This window comes from Hypanus sabinus, chromosome 11 (assembly GCF_030144855.1).
Source record: "Hypanus sabinus isolate sHypSab1 chromosome 11, sHypSab1.hap1, whole genome shotgun sequence".
NCBI lineage: Eukaryota > Metazoa > Chordata > Chondrichthyes > Myliobatiformes > Dasyatidae > Hypanus > Hypanus sabinus.
In genome coordinates this window covers 22,005,773-22,024,603 of record NC_082716.1, presented here as the reverse complement: position 1 = coordinate 22,024,603, position 18,831 = coordinate 22,005,773, and the positions used below count along the sequence as shown (strand labels likewise).

Genomic DNA, 18,831 nt, shown 5'->3' with positions numbered 1-18,831 from the left:
GGGCACAGAGGCTGTACTCCACACAGAGTAACCCACGTGGTCACAAGGTGAACGTACACACTCCTTACGGACAGCGGCAGGAATTGAACTCGGGTCGTCGCTGGTGCTGTAACAGCATTACACGAACTGCTACACTATCGTGCCACCCCCATAAATATGACAGCCCTTAGCATTCTCTCAGTTTTACTGCTCGCCCAGTGAAGCCGTACTGTGAATCTCCATGGAAATTGCCCAGGTCTCAGATGGTTTTAAATCAAATAATTTTTGTAAGTTTGCTCATTCTTCAATGTGAAAGAATCTTCAACAGTTATTAAGTTTTGAAATTGTGAGTAAACCATTTCATCCCTCATTCCAAAGGTGTCCAGGTTAGTAGGTTAATTGGTCACAAGGGTGTAATTGGAGATTGCCGGCTCATTGGGCTGTAAAGGCCTGTTGCCCGACTGTATTTCCAAATAATTCTGTTGTGATTGGAGGAAAGTTTAGGAGGAATGCCAGAGATAGGTTTTTTACAGAGAGTGGTGGGTGCATAGAAGTACACCAAGGACTTTTTAAAAACTCTTAGAGAGGCACAGGGATGATAGAAAAATGGAGGGATGTGTAGGAGGGAAGGGTTAGATTGAAGTTACAGCAGGTTAAGAGGTTGGCATAACTTTGTAGGCTGGAGGACCTGTACTATGCTGAAATGTTCTACGTAACTGGGGCGAAATGTGTCAATGTCAGAACCGATAAGACGTTGCTGGAAGATAGAGTATAATCTTTACAGGAAGCGGGGTTGCAAGTGATATTTGTTAGTTCAGCTGTGGGAGTCTGCATGCTTGCAATGGATGTTGCTCACCAACCTGTCCCCTGAGATCCCCAAGCAAGAGAAGGGAGGAGCAGCAGGTTGAGCATGCAAAAGTGAGAGGAAGTTGGCAGCGAAGGTAACACAAGCAACCCAATGGCACTCTTCTGCCCATCGCGTCACCACTAGCCCATTCCCTCCCTTCCCCCCCAACCATCCACTGGCTCTGCAGGAGGACAATCCTGATTAAAAATATTGATTACAGATACTCTGTGTCCCTGTTTATTCCTCTCCATAGATGCTGCCTGGCCTGCTGAGTTCCTCCAGCATTTTGTGTGTGTTGCTCAGGATTTCCAGCATCTGCAAAATCTATTGTGTTTATCAACAGAGTTAAACCAGTTCAGTATACACTAAGGACTGGAAGTGGGAAGGTTAGTCATTATCGAGTGCTGAAGTTACACAGTGGGCAGACAGTCTCCTCGCCCAGCTCTTCCGTGCCAATAGTAAGCATCAGCACTAAGAATTAAAACCATAAGACCATAAACTATAGGAGTAGAGTTAGGCCATTTGGCCCATCAAGTCTGCTCCACCATTTCAACATGGCTGATCCATTTTTCCTCTCATCCCCGATCTTCTGCCTTCTCCCCATATCCCTTCACACCCTGCCTAATCAAGAATCTATCAACCTCTGCCTTAAATATACCCAATGAATTAATTATTAATCAATATCTATTTCTGGATACAAAATTAGAATTGTTCTCATTCTGGAGGTAGTCATGAGGCAACTAGTTAATGTTAATGTGCTGAATCTTGTTTTGCAGGTGAAGATTTTTATTTTAACCCATTCCACTGGGAGTTCATCGGCAAGAACCTTACAGCTTTGGCGATCGAGGGAGTTGTGTACTTCACTCTGAACCTCCTCTTCGAACACCGCTTTTTCCTCAGCCACTTGTACGTACGTCACTTTCCCCAAAGGAGCAATTCCGTCCTCTGTCTCCTTTGCAGCTTTCAGCACTCCCTCCCCGTCTTCCTTAATATTTCGTTTCTTCAGGCCACTGATCTCCTTTTGGTAGGAGTTATGAATTTTGTTTCAACAAAAGTTAATCAGAATCAGGTTTATAGTCATTGACATAGAGTATGTCATGAAATTTGTTGTTTTCTGGTTGATATAAAAATTACTGTAAGTTACAAAAGCAAATAAGAATACAGAAGAGGAATAGCAAGTTGGTGTTCATGGGTCATGAGCTGTTCAGAAATCTGAGGGCAGAGGGGAAGAAGCTGTTCCTAAAACATTGAGTGTGTGTCTTCAGGCTCCGGTACCTCCTCTCCAATGGTGGTAACGAGAAGTGGTCATGTCCCAATGGTGACGGAGGCCACGTTCTTGAGGCACCACCTTCTGAAGATGCCCACGAAGTTAGGTAGTGTTGTGCATGTGAAGGAGGTGGCTGAGTCTACAACCTCTGCAACTGCTAATGGAGCCTCCATAACAGGCGGTGACTCTCCATGGTACATCTGTAGAAATTTGCTAGAGTGATGGGAATTCCATTAATCAACTGCTCAGTGCAGTAATTATCTGTCACCCTACAACTGGTGTGGCATTTGGAGCAGATGTAGGTCAGTCCGACAGTCAAGAGGCCCTGCCTGTCAATGAGATCATGGCTAGTCCAGGCTTGATGCCCAACTCCATCTCCCTGTTTGTTCCCTAAAACTTTGATTCTTTCAAGTCCAAAAATCTGTCTACCTCAGCCTTGGAAGGATTCAATGACTCCACCTGCACAGCACTCTCAGGTACAGAATCTTAAAGATTCACAATGCCCTTGGAGAAGAAATACCTCCTCATCTCCATCTCAAATGGCTGGCCCATTGTTCTGAGCTACATTCCTCTAATTCTAAATCCCTCCATGAGGGGAAACACCCCTTCAGTGTAATACCCTTTCAATTCCTCTAAATTCTAACCTGCTCAACCTTCTCAAATTAGGCAACCCATTCATTCTGAAATCAACTTAAAACTCAAGGGCCAAATCTGAAGTGAAAACAGAACTTCATGAAATACCTTGTAGGTCAGGCAGTAGCTGTGGAGAGAAAAACAGAGTGAACTTTCCAATCTGACGTTGCGTAATCAGGTCAAAAGTGGTCCATCTGATGAATCTTCATCAGATCATTCCATGACATTCTCAACACCAGGGAACAGGCTGCTAACAACTTCATTCAGAATTCTTACATTCATTCACCAGATAGTTGGACATTTAGAATGTTTCTATTGCCTTCTTATGCTAGTGATTACTGAAACCAAGGAATGTTGAACAAATAATATGAAACCCCTGAAAACTGTGACACTTTAACAATAAAAGCATCATGTAGTTGGTTGCTCATGCTCCTGGAGACTTATTGCAAAAAGGAATGGATGCTAGTCCCACCATGTATATGTTAGAAGGGCTGGAGGTTAGTTTTAGGAAGGAGAGAGGGAAGGTGATTTTAGGGAGGTCCCAGGGCAGATGGTGTAAAAGCTGCCATTGAAGTTGTGAGGAGTTCCTTCCAGATTTGAAGGAATGCAGTTCACTGGATGAAAAAAGAGTTAGGGAGGGAATAGGCCAATGTGGGATTTAATTATATATTTGAGAATTATAGTTTAGAAGTGCTGAGGAACCAGAAGCTAATGTAGGTTCAGAAATAGACATTGGCAAGGAAACAGTGTAATACCACAGCAGCACGAAGGAAAAGAAAACTAGCGCAAAATGTGCAGCAGGTTTGCTATCAGTCCATCTTGCATGGTTAAACCGTATCATCTGAATTTACTTGTGTCGCCTTTGCATTATCGACTGGTTTGTTCATCTGCTCAACGCCAACAATTCCAACCTGTTGATCTTCCTGTCGGTGCTCAGTTTGGAAAACTGGCACCACTGCTCTCATGGTGAGCATTGAGACAACGAGCAGGGGGCAGGGTTCACTCATACACACCCGCTATACATATCAGAAAATATTCCCCAAACAGCATGACCAGGCCCACCGGGCATTGATGATTATAGCCATCACCTCCCTTTGAATGTCTCCCTTTCTGATACAGGCCAATAACTCTCAGCAACTTGCCTGCCATTGAAGAAGATGATGATGTGGCAAAGGAGCGTGAAAGGATTCAGACCAAAGTCAAGTATGACATACTGAAAATAAAGGAACTGACCAAGGTGAGTGGAACCCGGTCAGCTTATTAAAGGGGATGGATGTTAGAAAGTAACTGAGGTTGAATTCTGTTCCCACAGTATTACGCAGGGAAATCCCAGCCGGCTGTTGATAGGATCAGTGTAGGTGTTCGGCCTGGAGAGGTATGTTTCAAACTCCACATGAATATTGAAAGCTAATTGCACACGTTCACAAACTAGTCATTACATTTGCTCATTATCCTTTCCGCTGTACTTTAGTGCTTTGGGCTTCTGGGTGTCAATGGTGCTGGAAAAACAACCACCTTCAAAGTGCTGACCGGGGACATACATCCCACATCGGGTGAAGCTTCGATCGCAGGCTACAGGTACATTTCTACACACTCCTAGATGCCTTTTTTTCATTTATTGAGATACAACGCGGAACAGGCCCTACTGGCCCCTCGAGCTGCGCCACCCAGCAACCCCTGATCTAACCTGAGCCTAATCACAGTACAATGGCCAATTAGCCTACCGACTAGTATGTCTTTAGACTGTGGGAGGAAACCCAGGTGGTCACAGGGAGAACGTACAAACTCCTTACAGGCAGCGGAAGGAATTGAACCCGGGTCGCTGCTACTGTAAAGCGTTGTGCTAACCAATGCCACCCTTTTGAAAATTACTCAGGATCAGGTTTATCAATGACATAAGTCACAAAATTTGTTGTTTTATGGCAGCAGTTCAGTGCAATTTATAAGATATACTATAAATTACAAAGAGCAATAACTGTGAATGTTAAAAAATTAAATAAGTAGTGAAAATAAGAGAGCAAAAAGAGTGATGTAGTGTTCACGGGTTCAGCAACCATTTGAAAATCTGATGGCAGAGAGGAAGAAGGTGTTCATAAGATGCAGAGTGAGCATCCTCAGACTCCTGCATGCCCTTCCCAATGGCAGGAATGAGATAAAAGCAGATTATGGTGGTGGGGGTCCTGAATGCTAGATTCCACTTTTTGAGGCAAGGATATTTGAAAGAGTCGCTCTATCATAGGCTGGTGTCCATGACAGAGCTGACTGAGTTGAGTTTACAACCCACTGTAGCTTTTTCCGGTCCTATGATTTGATGCCTCCATTCCAGACGGTGATGAAACCAGTTAGAATGCTTTCTACAGTCCGTTTGTGGAAACCTCCAAGCACCTTCCATCAGGCTGTTTTAAATGAACACGTAGAAGAACAAAATATGCTGCCTTTAATGACTTTGCTAGCAATCCTAAGCCTTGCTGTTTCATTGCACTCCATCGCTGTTTCGTGACCCTTTCTCCCAGCATTCTTACCCACATTGAAGACGTTCACCAGAACATGGGATATTGCCCTCAGTGTGATGCAATCGATGACCTCCTTACAGGCCGCGAACATCTCTTGCTCTACGCTCGTCTGCGCGGTGTTCCGGAAGATGAGATCGACCAGGTAATTTTCCCAGCGATCACTATTATACTGCTTATGGTAGCTGTGAAAGGGCCACTGGTGCCCTATAGGAATAATGGCTTGATACACTGCAGGCTGAAGGAGAGGATGGGACAGGCTAATGGGGTTGTTAATAAATCTCAATGCATGTCAGCTCTGTTCAGTTCAAAGTAAATTTATTATCAGCTTACAGTTATTGTATGTCACCATATACAACTCTGAGATTCATTTTCTTGTGGGCATGCACAGTGAATACAAGAAACACAGTAGAATGAAAGGTTACTCCAACAGGACGGACAAACAATGTGCGAAAGACAACAAACTGTTAAATATAAGAAGAAAAATTAGTGAAGAAGGCTCTACCTGTGATGGCCATATTCATTACTTTTTGTACACTTTTACGTTCAAGGGCATTGGTGTTTTCATACCAGGCCAAAGTGCAACCAGTCAATATACTCTCCATCACACATCTATAGAAGTTAGTCAAAGTTTTAGGCGACATGCTGAATCCTCCTCAATGTCTAAGAAAGTAGAGGTGCTGCCGTGCTTTCTTCATAGCAGCACTTCATAATCTGACCCCAGACAGATCCTCTGAAATGATAACACCAAGGAATGTAATGTTGCTGACCCTGTCCACTTCTGATTCCTCTCAATGAGAACTGACTCATGGACCTCTGATTTCCTCCTCCTGAAATCAAAAATCAGCTCCTCGACCTTGCTGACATTGAGTGAGAGGCTGTTATAGTGGCACCAGTCAACCAGATTTTCAATCTCGCGCCTATATACTGATTCATCACCACCTTTGATTCTGCCAATGACATTGGTAGGTCGGCAAATTTAAATATGGAATTGGAGCTCTGCTTAGTCCCCCAGTCATCGTATAAACCAAGTAGATCAGGGAGGCTAAGCACGCAACCTCGTGGTGCACCTGTGCTGATGGTGATTGTGAGGAGGTATTGCTGATACTAACTGAATGGGGTCTGCAAGTGAGGAAATCGAGGATCCAGGTGCACAGGAAGTATTCAGCCCAAGATCTTGAAGCTTATTGATTAGCTTTGAGGGAATGATAGTATTGAATGCTGAGCTGTAGTAAATGAAGATCATAATGATGCATCCATCTTCACTGTCCAGATGTTCAAGGGTTGGGTGAAGAGCCAATGAAATGGCACCTGCTGTTGACCTGTTGTGATGGTTGGTCAGTTGGAGCAGATCCAAGTCGCTTCTCAAGCAGGTGTTGATATGGTTCATCAGCATCATCCTAGAGCACTCCACCACAATGGATGATAGTCACTGAGGCAGGTTTTCTTAGGCACCAGTACAATTGAAGTCTACCTGAGGCAAGTGGGTATCTCAGACTGCCAAAGTGAGAGGTTAAGAATATTAGTGGACACTCCAGCCAGTTGATCAGCATAAGTCTTTAGTACTCTGGTATGCCATCTGGGCCTGATGCTTTCTGTGGGTTCACCCTCATGAAGGATACTCCCATGCCAGCCTCAGAGACTGAGGCTACATCCACACCAGACCGGATAAATCCATAACTGAAGCTTTTTCTCTTCGTTTTGACCCTCTGTCCACACTGAAATGGCATTTTCCTCCCCTGAAAACAGTTTTTCTAAAACACCCACCAGAGTATGTAAATTTGAAAACGCCGATTGGGCAGAGTAGTGTGGACAGGGTAACCAGAGATTTCTAAAAAAACTATCATGACGTGCTGGAACAGAGGGAGGTGGCAGTGCACAACCTAACAACTTCAGAACACACAGCAACAAGACTGAAGCCAGAAGAGTTAGAAATGTACTCACCAATTTCTTTGACCCATAACTTACTGAATAAATAAGTATACTCACTTTGCCCTGTTTTCTGTCCTTGCTCGTATGAAGGTGGTTTACCTATTTATGCAAGTACTTCTCTGACAATAGATGTGCAACAGCCTAATGTAACATTGTATGGAAATACAAGGTAACACTGATGCAGACATGTTTTATACATTTAACAAGGGGCTTTATTAATGAAACAGAGTTAATCAGTTTTTCAATGTTCGTCATCAGCCGGGTCAATCTGTCTGTGAACTCCCTGTCAGTTGCCTCCATACACTCCAGTATTTGTTTTTTTTTAGTTTTAAGTCCTCCTGCCAAAAGCTGTCCGTCGTTTGGCAATTTCCTTTTAAGTTTTTCTAGTCTGTAACTGCACAAACGCACACTTTCACAGGCGAGGTTTGACACCAAACATGTCGCTTGTTTTCTGTAATTGTGTCCCTGTGTATGTGCAGTAGGAGGAGATTTGCCCAAATACCCGGTTTAATGTGGACGGAGGTATTTTCAAAAACGCTTGGTGTGGACGCCTACCGTTTTTACGCGAAACCGGCATTTTCAAAATTATCTGGTCTAGTGTGGACATAGCCTGAAATCACAGAGTCATCAGAGGCTCTGAGAATTTGCAAAGATGCCTCAATGATTTGATGATCAAAGGTAGCATAAAAGGCATTGAGCTCATCTGGGAGTGAAGCCTTGTTGGCGTCGATGTCGCTTGATTTTATTTTATATGAGGGGACTGTATTCAAGCCCTGCTACTAATGTTGAGCAGCCTTCGGTGATTCAAGTTTGGTCCAGAATTGCCACTTAGCAGATAAAATGGCTTTCGAGCGATCATACCTAGACCTCTTGTACTTTACTTGGTCACAAAGCCTGAATGCCACTGACCTGCCCCTTGGCAGATTGTGGACTCAAGGAAAGTGTGATTATATTGAAATAAAAGCAAAACATTGTTGGCAATGGGATGTGTGGTGACACATGCGGGCTGTCCCCAGCACATCCTTGGGTTGTTATGCATTTCACTGTACACCTGAATCTCCATCTGGATGCTGGAAAAACTCAGCAGATCAGGCAACACCTGCGGAAAGAAAAATGGTCAACATTTCAGGTCTGGAACTCATTACCACAACTGAAGTTCTTATGAGGGACCGATCAGAAACTTCTCAGGTTGAAACCCTGCATTAGGTCTCACATGGTCCTAGTGCACATTTCCAACTGAAAAGTTGATAATCCTCTTCCCCCTACGGATGCTGCTTGACCCCCTGAGTTCCTCCAGCAATCTGTTTGCTCCTCACTCCACGATCTGGTGATGCATTTCTTCTTAAAGAAACAATGATTAAGATGTATCTTTTATTCTTAAACAAGCTACATGTATATAACAGTGCTGACTGAATGCACACACATGCACAACAGCAGACTCCAGTGAATAGAATGTGACTTTCACACTACCGAAGGGACAAGCCTACGGGCTTGAGGGAGGACATTCCTGCACTTCTCAGAGCAGGGTCGCCTGCCAAGCTCTGTATGTAAGGTGCTCAGTTTCTGTTAATCTCGTTCTAGGTGGCCAGCTGGGCAATTGAGAAACTGGACCTCACTGAGTATGCAGACCAGACAGCTGGGACATACAGCGGGGGCAACAAACGCAAACTCTCCACGGCCATTGCCCTCATCGGCTGCCCTCCGGTGGTGCTGCTGGTAGGAAACTCTGAGGCTTTTTACATTCTGACATTTGGGGCTGGCACCAGAATTAAACTGTCTGATTAACAACTCAGTGCAAAAAAATTTTGCTTAAATAGTGCTCTTCGCAATCTCAGTATGTCTTAAAGACCCCCACAACTTCAGAGGTACATTTAAAGAGTTCATGGTGTTGGAACATCATTGCCAACCTATACACAGCAAACTCCATAAGACATAGGAACAGAATTAGGCCATTCAGCCCATTGAGTCTGCTCTGCCACTCCATCATGACTGATCTACTATCCCCCTCAACCCCATTCCCCCACCTTCTCCGTAGCCTTTAACACTCTGACTAATCAAGAATCTATCAACCGCCACTTCAAACACACCCAAGCACTTGGCTTCCGCAGCTGTCTGTGGCAATGAATTCCACAGATTCACCACCCTCTGGCTAAAAACCTTCTTCAAATAGAAATCTGATGATGACTATATAATCTGCTTACACACAGGATGTTAGCTGGGACACCAGGTGCACCTCTGTGGTTCTCTGAAAGAGTGCTGTGGGATGTGTTACATTCGTCTGGAAGGGAAGGCTGAGCCTCAGCTTAACATTTCACCTGACAGGTGAAACTCTGACGGATCAGCACTCCCTCAGCCGTGTACCCAGAGAGTGAAATTGTGTTTCCTGCATGAGCTAAATTTAATTTTAATTGAAAGATAGGTGCTGTTGGTGGACTTGGGCTTGTCAAGGAGGAGAAGTGAAGTAAGGGTGGTTAGATTGGGTTGGGTGCAACATGAGGTGTGGGAGTGGAGTGCGAGAATGATTTGGCTTGGGGTGGGGTTGGTGTAGGGTTGGGACTGGGCTGGGGGCAGGTGTGGAACAGAGAATGGATAAGGCAGACACCTGTCAATGGGAACCTGGCTGATTAACCCTTTCCACGAGTGGAGAAAATCTATCTGAATGGAGGCAATAATGGCATCTACTGTTTTAGGCTTGGTATCTAGGACCTCCTGTGTGTTGAGTTGCAAGATGGGAATTGGACCATAAAGAAAAAGATGTTACCACTTTAAAACCCCTTTAAAAAAAAAACTACATAATATATACTTCCGCCTCTGTTGAAACATCTGAGCAGAATGTAATAAAACTTTACCGTTCTCAGAATCAGATTGTCAGATGTTCAGAATCTCTCCTATAGAGAGAGAATTGGAATATTCCCAATAACGTGTCTGAGAGAAACAAGGCTGGTATAGTTATATGTAAATGGGTAAACTGGTTTATAATTGTCACACTTACAGTGAACAGCTTGCCTTGCACACTGTTCACTCAGATCAATTCAATGCATCAGTGCATTAAGCTAGAACTAGGTAAAGCAATAACAGAGTAAGTACACCGAGGGCACCGAGAAAGCGCAGCGCAGGACAAGGTTGGTGCAAGGACATAACCAGGAAGATTGTGAGGTCAAGAGTCATAGAAACATTGAAAACCTACAGGCCCTTTGGCCCACAAAGCTATGCTGAACATGTACTTACTTTAGAAATTACCTAGGGTTACCCATAGCCCTCTATTTTTCTAAGCTCCTTGTACCTGTCCAGGAGTCTCTTAAAAGACCCTGTCGTATCCACCTCCACCACCGTTGCCGGCAGCCCATTCCACGCACTTACCACTCTCTGAGTAAAAAACTTAACCCGGACATCTCTTCTGTACCTACTTCCCAGCACCTTAAAACTGTGCCCTCTCACGCCAGCCATTCCAGCCTCTGGAAAAAGCCTTTGACTATCCACACGATTAAAGCCATCTTATCATATTAGGGGAACATTTGATGTTCCTATGACAGCAGGATAGAAGCAGTCCTTGAGCCGAGTGGTACATACTCTTGTTGCTGGTGTAGATGCAAAGATGTACTTAAGAACGTTTGTATCTCTTCAAAGGGCTGGAGCAACAATGCTCTGGGAATACACACACAAATCCAAGTTGCGCTCCGTTTAGCATAGGGGCAGTTCCTCTTGTTCCTGCATTGTCATTAGGTTAGTCTCCTGGGATGGGGTAGGGCACTGTTTCTGGGACTCATCACCCCTTGGCAGTACGTCAAGGGGAAGGTTCAACATCAACACCTTGTTTTGGTCGATAGGAGCGAGCAGCAAAACAGGATTTGCCAGATTCTCAACCAGCTGAGAGAAAAGGATGCGTTGTCCCTCTCCACGCCTTGTGGTGCAAGGGAGCAGCGCTTTTTGTCCTTTCTCTTTTGTCTGTTTATTATGAGCCTGAGTTGCTAACTCGACATCAGCCCAGCACGGATGGAACGCATGCAAGATGTGAATCTGGGGCCACTTGCTTGAAGACCAGTGCAGCTGCCACTACACCATCAGCCGACATAGAGCGAAGGACAGAAGTTTGTAAACTTCAGTGGAACTGAATCCCAGGAGGAGGATATAGCAGGGTGTATGTACTGTGCTCATAATGAAGAACAAGGCCCGGGAAAGAAAATCATCGATTTCAAATTCAACGTTGATTTGGTGCTAGCAACCTCCTTGGGCAAATTAACTTTTCAAGTCAACTCAACTCAAGTCAAGTCACTTTTTATTGTCATTTTGACCATAACTGCTGGTACAGTACACAGTAAAAACGAGACAATGTTTTTCAGGACCATGGTGCTACATGAAACAGTACAAAAACTACACTGAACTACGTAAAAACAACACATAAAGAAACTACACTAGATTACAGACCTACCCAGGACTGCATAAAGTGCACAAAATAGTACAGACATTACAATAAATAATAAACAAGACAATAGGCACAGTGGAGGGCAGTAAGTTGGTGTCAGTCCAGGCTCTGGGTATTGAGGAGTCTGATAGCTTGGGGGTAGAAACTGTTACATAATCTGGTCGTGAGAGCCCGAATGCTTCAGTGCTTTTTCCCAGACAGCAGGAGGGAGAAGAGTTTGTATGAGGGGTGTGTAGGGTCCTTCATAATGCTGTTTGCTTTGCAGGTTCAGCATGTAGTGTAAATATCTGTAATGGCAGGAAGAGAGACCCCAATGATCTTCTCAGCTGACCTCACTATCCGCTGCAGGGTCTTGTGATCCGAGATGGTGCAATTTCCGAACCAGGCAGTGATGCAGCTGCTCAGGATGCTCTCAATACAACCCCTGTTGAATGTAATGAGGATGGGGGGTGGGAGATGGACTTTCTTCAGCCTCCGCAGAAAGTAGAGACGCTGCTGGGCTTTCTTTGCTATGGAGCTGGTGTTGAAGGATCAGGTGAGATTCTCCACCAGGTGAAAACCAAGAAATTTGGTGCTCTTTACGATCTCTACAGAGGAACCGTCAATGTTCAGCGGGGAGTGGTCGGTCCGTGCCCTCCTGAAGTCAACAACCATCTCTTTTGTTTTGTTCATATTCAGAGACAGGTTGTTGGCTCTGCACCAGTCCGTTAGCCGCTGTACCTCCTTTCTGTAAGCTGACTCGTCGTTCTTGCTGATCAGACCCACCACGGTCGTGTCGTTGCCGAACTTGATGATGTGGTTCAAGCTGTGTGTTGCAGCTGTTACGGATTCAGCAACAATAAATATATGAGTGAGGCAGGGGGTTTTATAACAAATAAAACATTTATTAAACACTGAAAAACAAACCCCCCCAAAAGTAAACAAATCACTAACGTAACCGGAAATCAGCTGCTGTGCGGCAGCTTAAACAGTTCTTAAAGCGATGAAGCTTAAACAGTTCTTAAAGCGATGTTGCAAAAACAGTTCTTCAAAGTAGTATTGCAACAGTTCAAAATGCTTACAGTCCATTTAAGGGAGACTTTTTAAGATGATTTAATTTCTCTTTCACATCGTCTTGCTGTGGTTCCCAGTTGAACTGTACTTTTCACACGAAGAATTTACAAAGATGAAATGAAACGGCTTAAAAGCACTGACCTTTCCTTGACAAAACTGTTCCCAATCCCTTCTGCTATTCACAGGGATTAACACAGGGACAGTCAACGAATTCCTTCCGAATGAGGATCAGACAAGGTCGAACCTGTTTCACCGTCAAAATTGACTTTCCTTGATCTTTTACCTCCCGAACTCCGATCTTCACTCTCCACTGATTTTTAACTAGCAGTATTGTAAAGAAACTGCTGGCAATGACCTTTTAAACTTTAGGCACTAAATAAAACTCCATCTTTCAACTAAACTGCGTCATAACATTAAATCACGCAGTGGCATGAAGTCAACATGGCAAATCCAGCCACAAACTGCCCCTCCTCACAGGGAGGGGTCCTCCTTTTATACCCTGTAAAAAAAACCTGTCACATGACCTCTACTGGCGGGAAAATGACGTCACTCTACCATCACAAGACCATTACCTCAAGTCCAGTATAGCTTCAACCCCAGTCACGTGACAAGTACACCACTGTCATATGTCACGGGTACATAACACAGCACAGTCGTGGGTCAGCAGAGTGAACAGCAGTGGACTGAGCACACAGCCCTGGGGGGCCCCTGTGCTCAGTGTGATGGTGTTGGAGATGCTGCTCCCGATCCGGACTGACTGAGGTCTCCCAGTCAGGAAGTCTAGGATCCAGTTGCAGAGGGAGGTGTTCAGGCCCAGTAGGCTCAGCTTTCCAATCAGTTTCTGAGGGATGATTGTGTTGAATGCTGAACTGAAGTCTATGAACAGCATCCGAACGTACGTGTCTTTATTGTCCAGGTGGGTTAGGGCCAGGTGGAGGGTGATGGCAATGGCGTCGTCTGTTGAGCGGTTGGGACGGTACGCAAACTGCAGGGGGTCCAGTGAGGGGGGCAGCAGGGTCTTGATGTGCCTCATGATGAGCCTTCCGAAACAATCGGCCATTCTTCCATTCTTTCCTGATCATGTAATCATCAAAATGTGTCTGTGTCATGGTTACCTTTTCTAAGATATTTACATGTTCCATTAGGATGAGCCAACTACTGGGATGGATCCAAAGACTCGGCGATTCCTCTGGAACTGTCTGCTTGACATTATCCGAGAAGGAAGAGCTGTGGTGTTGACCTCACACAGGTGACTAGGTTACTTGGTAACCATTTATTTATCTATTTAGTGATACAGCGCGGTAAACCCGACGACTTTTAACCTAGTTCAGGGTGGCGGGGTGGAGGTATTTCTCTAGCAAAGGAGACCTAAGGCACTCCTTCCCTCCGCTAGCCCACAGGTCACCCTTGGGCAAGCTGTAGCACCTGCTTAGCCCCCAGTCCAGGTCACATAAAGCCATGGGAGCAGATGGTGAATGGTCATATCAGGAGCTGGTGCCATTCACAAGTCCTGGTTATGTGACAACAGACACCAGGCAGACAATCTCTGAAGGGTATTGATAATGGCTGGGTCACACTGCCCAGAAAAAGGCAAAGGCCTTTTCTGTAGAAAAATTTGCCAAGGGCAATCATGGAAAGACCATGATCACCCACATTATACGACATGACACATAATGAATGATTGATCCTAGTTCACACTGAATTTCACTGCTGCACAATTGGTGTCCCGGTCTTTAGCTGCCAAGGCACTAAAATCTAAAGTTCCTTGTCAAATCGACTTCACTTATTTAGAGATAAGCACAGTAACAGGCCCTTACAGCCCAATGAGACTGTGCTGCCCAATCACCCCATGTGACCAATTAACCTACTAACCCGTACATCTTTGGAAAGTGAGAGCACCCAGGGAAAACCGACACAATCACAGGGAGAACACACAAATTCCTTCCAGACAGTGGCAGAACTGAACCTGGGTCGCTGATGTTCAAATAGCTGTACTCATTGGTTAAGCAAATCGCTTTGTGCTAGTTATCTAGAAGTGACCAAATTCTCTGCTTGCTTACAGCATGGAAGAATGTGAAGCACTCTGCACGCGATTGGCCATCATGGTGAACGGCCAGTTCAAGTGTCTTGGCACCATACAGCACCTGAAGTATAAGTAGGTCCAGATTCCTGTTGACTTCCCCAGTTGTGTTGACACCTGGTTGAATCTACATGTATTCAGTCTTGGGTTTGAGACTACTGAAGTTGTCTGAGTTCACCTTTGTGGTCTTCATTGAGTTTGTACCCAGTTCTTCAGACTCTTAGATCTTGGACTGAAGAGTGAAATATGTGATTTTACATGATAGATGTAAAACTCTTCAATGTCTTTGTCAGAACAAGAAAGCATTTTGGATGTCCAACACTTGGAATTATTTGTAGAAGGGAGTGGTAGATGTTCCACTAGTGCTGAAATAACCTGGTACATTTCACTGAATCACCAGGTTACAGTGGATGAATTGCTCAGCCAATTCTCGAAACCCATCACCCGGAAAAAGTTAGAACTAGGAACAATGACTGTTCTGTCAAAGTTTTGTGTTCCATCTGTTGGTTTACTCAACATGAAATCTGCATCCTCCCTGGCCACTGGAGTGGCCAGAAATACAGAATACAGACAGGATGGGCCAAGAAGTGGCAGATGCAGTTCAATGGGGAAAGTGTGAAGTGATCCAATTTGGAAGATCAAACAAAGGTGGAATACAAGGTTAATGGCAATGTTCATAGCAGTGTGGAGGAAAAGAAGGATCTTAGGGTCCATGTACATAGATTCCTCAATGTCACTACGAAGTCACAAGTTGATAGGGTGGTGCTGGCCTCACCCTACGGTGCTGTTTAGTATGTGCTGGCATCCGTTAGACAGGGGATCGAGTTCAAGAGCTGCGAGGTTATGTTGCAGCTCAATAAAGTTATGGTTAGGCCACACTTCGAGTACCGTGTTCAGTTCTGGTAGCCTTATTATAGGAAGAATGTGGAAACTTTAGAGAGAGTGCAGAGCAGACTTACCAGGATGCTGATTGGATTAGACAATATGTCTTAAGTGTAAAGGTTCAGTGAACTAGCATTTTTCTCTTCGGAGTGACAGAAGATGAGAGATGACTTGATGGGTTGTACAATATGATAAGAAGAATAGATAGAGTGGACAGCCTTAGCCTTTTTCCCAGGAGGGCGATGGCCAAAAGCAGAGGACATCCTTTTGGGGTAAGTGAAGGAAATTATAGGGCAGATGTCAGAGGTAGGCTTACTTTTCACAAAGAGACAATGGAAGGCATAGCCTGGCAGATACATCAGGGGCATATAAAAGAATCCCAGGTAGGCACTTGGGTGTATGAAAAATAGAGTGAAGGGTTAGACTGGCTGCAGAGTAGGTTTATATAGACTGGTATAACATTGTGTGCCGAAGGGACAGACTGTTCTGTAGGGTTCTACGGTCTTTGACATTTCCTTAAAGAGTAACATTGATCAAGAACAAGTCTGTACAATTAGGAGAGTAATTATAATATATACTGCTAATTCACTTTGTGCTTGATAGGTTTGGGGACGGTTACGTGGTGACACTGAAGATTAAAGGTAGTAAGCCTGGAGCTTCACCTGACCTGAATGCAGCAGAAACTTTTATCAAGAGCAACTTTCCAGACAGTCTGCAAATAGAGAAGCATCACAACACCATCCAGTACCAGCTGTCTTCATCATCATTAGCCAAAATCTTCCAGTTACTGATCTCCAACAAGGAGCAGCTGAGAATAGATGAATATTCAGTCTCCCAGACAACTTTAGACCAGGTAATCATTTCCTCAGCTGAGTCGTTCCGCTTCTTGTAAATTAATTGTCAACACAAGAGATTCTGCACGTGCCGGAAAACTTGGGCAACACATACACAAAGTGCTGAAGGAACTCAGCAAGTCAGGCAGTATCTATGGAGGGGAATAAACAGTCAACATTTCAGGCTGAGACCCTTCGCCAGAACTAGTCATCAAGTCTGTCCCACCATTCAAATGTGGCTGATTTGTTTTACAACTTTCTCCTTTTAATAACCCCCCTCATCAATCAAGGACCTATCTAACTACATCTTAAATACACCGATTGACATAGCCTCAACAAACCTCCATGGCCATAAATTCTACTGATTTAGCAGCAAATTAAACCTACCTCCTTTCTGGGAGACCTCATGTGCAGTTTCCCAACAGTTACAGCATCCAATAGTTTCTTACTGTGATACGCAGTTACAAGTGGACCCTAAGGACGGCGCATTTTCTCAATGGAGAAAATCCCATGTTGTCTATTTGATGAGTTGAGTATGGGTTTCTCTATTGGTTTATTGGATTTCTTTCAGTTCTCCTTGGTGAACTTTGAACTCTCCAAAGTTGCATATTTGACTCTTCCTTTCCGTCAACCACACGCTGCTTCCTGGTGACTTCATTCACCGTGCAGCATCTCACGTGCTGCATGTCCAAACCACAGATCTCAACCTTGCAGTGCTTCCATTCAGGCAGGTTACTTACTTGAATAATCCATAGCTCACCCCAAGCTCTACGTAAAGAAGACCTCTGAAAGATCTTCCAACCAAATTGTCACTTCCATCACCCTGAACCAAAGTCTTGCTCCCCCTCGGCACCCTCTCAGAATGAGAAGGGGATGGTAGTGTGTACCAGTTAACATAACTCTAGTATTGTGCCAGTGATCTAGGTTCAATTCCGCTGCTGTATGTAATAAGCTTGTATATTCTCCCCATGGCCATGTGGGTTAATTGTTTGCACAGGCTCATTGGATTGGAAGGGCCTGTTGCCGCGGTGTATTTTAAAATAAATAAATAATGAAGGGCCATTTGAACAACCTTCCAATTGTGGAGCTGTTTCAGATCTCATACCATCCATCACAACACCTTCCTGTTCCCAGGAAGAAGCATCATATACCACAGTCTCATAGCTACCCTGTGGCTGAAACTTTTGCTCATGCTCCATTTATTGCCATGCTTGATTAGCCTCGTGCTTTTCTGCTTTACCTTCTAATTCCTCCTCTTGAACTTTAGTTCACCCAAGCGTCTCTGGGTCCACTCTTATCCTGCTGCAGCTCCTGTTCTTCCCTCAGCCGTGCCTGTTCTGATAAAGCCTGGCCCCAGCCCAGCTCTTCTTGTCAATGTGCCAAAGGCCTCAGATTGACTTGCACCTACCAAGCTCAGATCTTCATAAAAACATCAACTCTTTTTTCACTTCCAGCACTTCCTGTTTCTGTTTCAGATTTTCAACATCTTCATGTTCTTTTGTTTTTTGTCCATAGAGCCTATTCCAACTCATCGACTTCTCCTGAGGTCTTTCTGTGCCTTTCCTCTCCCTATGTGTGTGCCCAGTTTCCTGTGTTCCTCCCATGAGATCTTCTCCACTTTCCCCTGGTTTCCCTTTGGACACCCCTCTCTGTCACCCCTACTTGAAACCCAACAATTTGACTGAAATCTCTGTTTACCTCTTTGATTCAGCATCAATTTTACTTAATGCTCATTGGGACATCCCCCCCATTCCCCCCACATTAAAGGTGGTGTGTAAGGGCCTGGTCCCAAAACCGTTGCTCTCCACAGATGCTGTTGAGTTCCTGTGGATTTGCAGCAGCTGCGGAATCTCTTGTTTTTATAAATGCAAATTATTTGTCAGGTAAGGACGATGTAAGTTTTAAAACTTGGAGGCTCCTGTACTTGTTCGCATTGGTTGTCTGTCGCACCCTGACAGTTTACGATTGATTTACCCCTGGCCAGGTATTTGTGAACTTTGCCAAACAGCAAACAGCTGAGGAAGAAAGTCTCGCTCTCCACCCACGTGCAGCTGGGGCCAGGCGGGAGGTGAAAATAACACCGGCTCCGGTTGAAAGCACTCCCAACTCTGCTGCCGCCGAGACGAATCTGGAGAAGAAGTCTTGAGGAAGTGCCAAGAAGGCCATGGTGATCAGATCGCACTGTGTGGACTGAATCGCAAAGGTTCTGACTCTGATGTCTCTCCACTGGTTGTCTCAGTGAGAGAGACCCCACATATGAGAACTCTACATTATCGATGTGTCTGCAACTACCAGGAGCTGCAAAACTTGGATGCCAAGTTTTGTGACTTGCTGAATAGTGAGCTGCTAACCTCAGTATCTTGTACATCTAATTCTAAAGGACTCTGACCAA

The 18,831-nt window shown here is 44.6% G+C and overlaps 1 protein-coding gene across 1 annotated transcript in view; it reads left to right on the top strand.

Annotated features, from left to right (window-relative positions):
* Positions 1 to 18,592, top strand: part of abca4b (ATP-binding cassette, sub-family A (ABC1), member 4b) — a 180,017-nt gene extending 161,425 nt beyond the window's left edge. Inside the window, exons 42-51 of the mRNA XM_059983935.1 lie at positions 1,603 to 1,732; positions 3,846 to 3,963; positions 4,039 to 4,101; positions 4,198 to 4,304; positions 5,240 to 5,381; positions 8,750 to 8,884; positions 13,790 to 13,893; positions 14,707 to 14,799; positions 16,210 to 16,459; positions 18,424 to 18,592. Of these exons, the coding sequence (XP_059839918.1) occupies positions 1,603 to 1,732; positions 3,846 to 3,963; positions 4,039 to 4,101; positions 4,198 to 4,304; positions 5,240 to 5,381; positions 8,750 to 8,884; positions 13,790 to 13,893; positions 14,707 to 14,799; positions 16,210 to 16,459; positions 18,424 to 18,585 (1,304 nt within the window). The 3' untranslated portion in view covers positions 18,586 to 18,592. The remainder of the gene's footprint in view (positions 1 to 1,602; positions 1,733 to 3,845; positions 3,964 to 4,038; positions 4,102 to 4,197; positions 4,305 to 5,239; positions 5,382 to 8,749; positions 8,885 to 13,789; positions 13,894 to 14,706; positions 14,800 to 16,209; positions 16,460 to 18,423) is intronic.
* Positions 18,593 to 18,831: the final 239 nt, after the last annotated feature.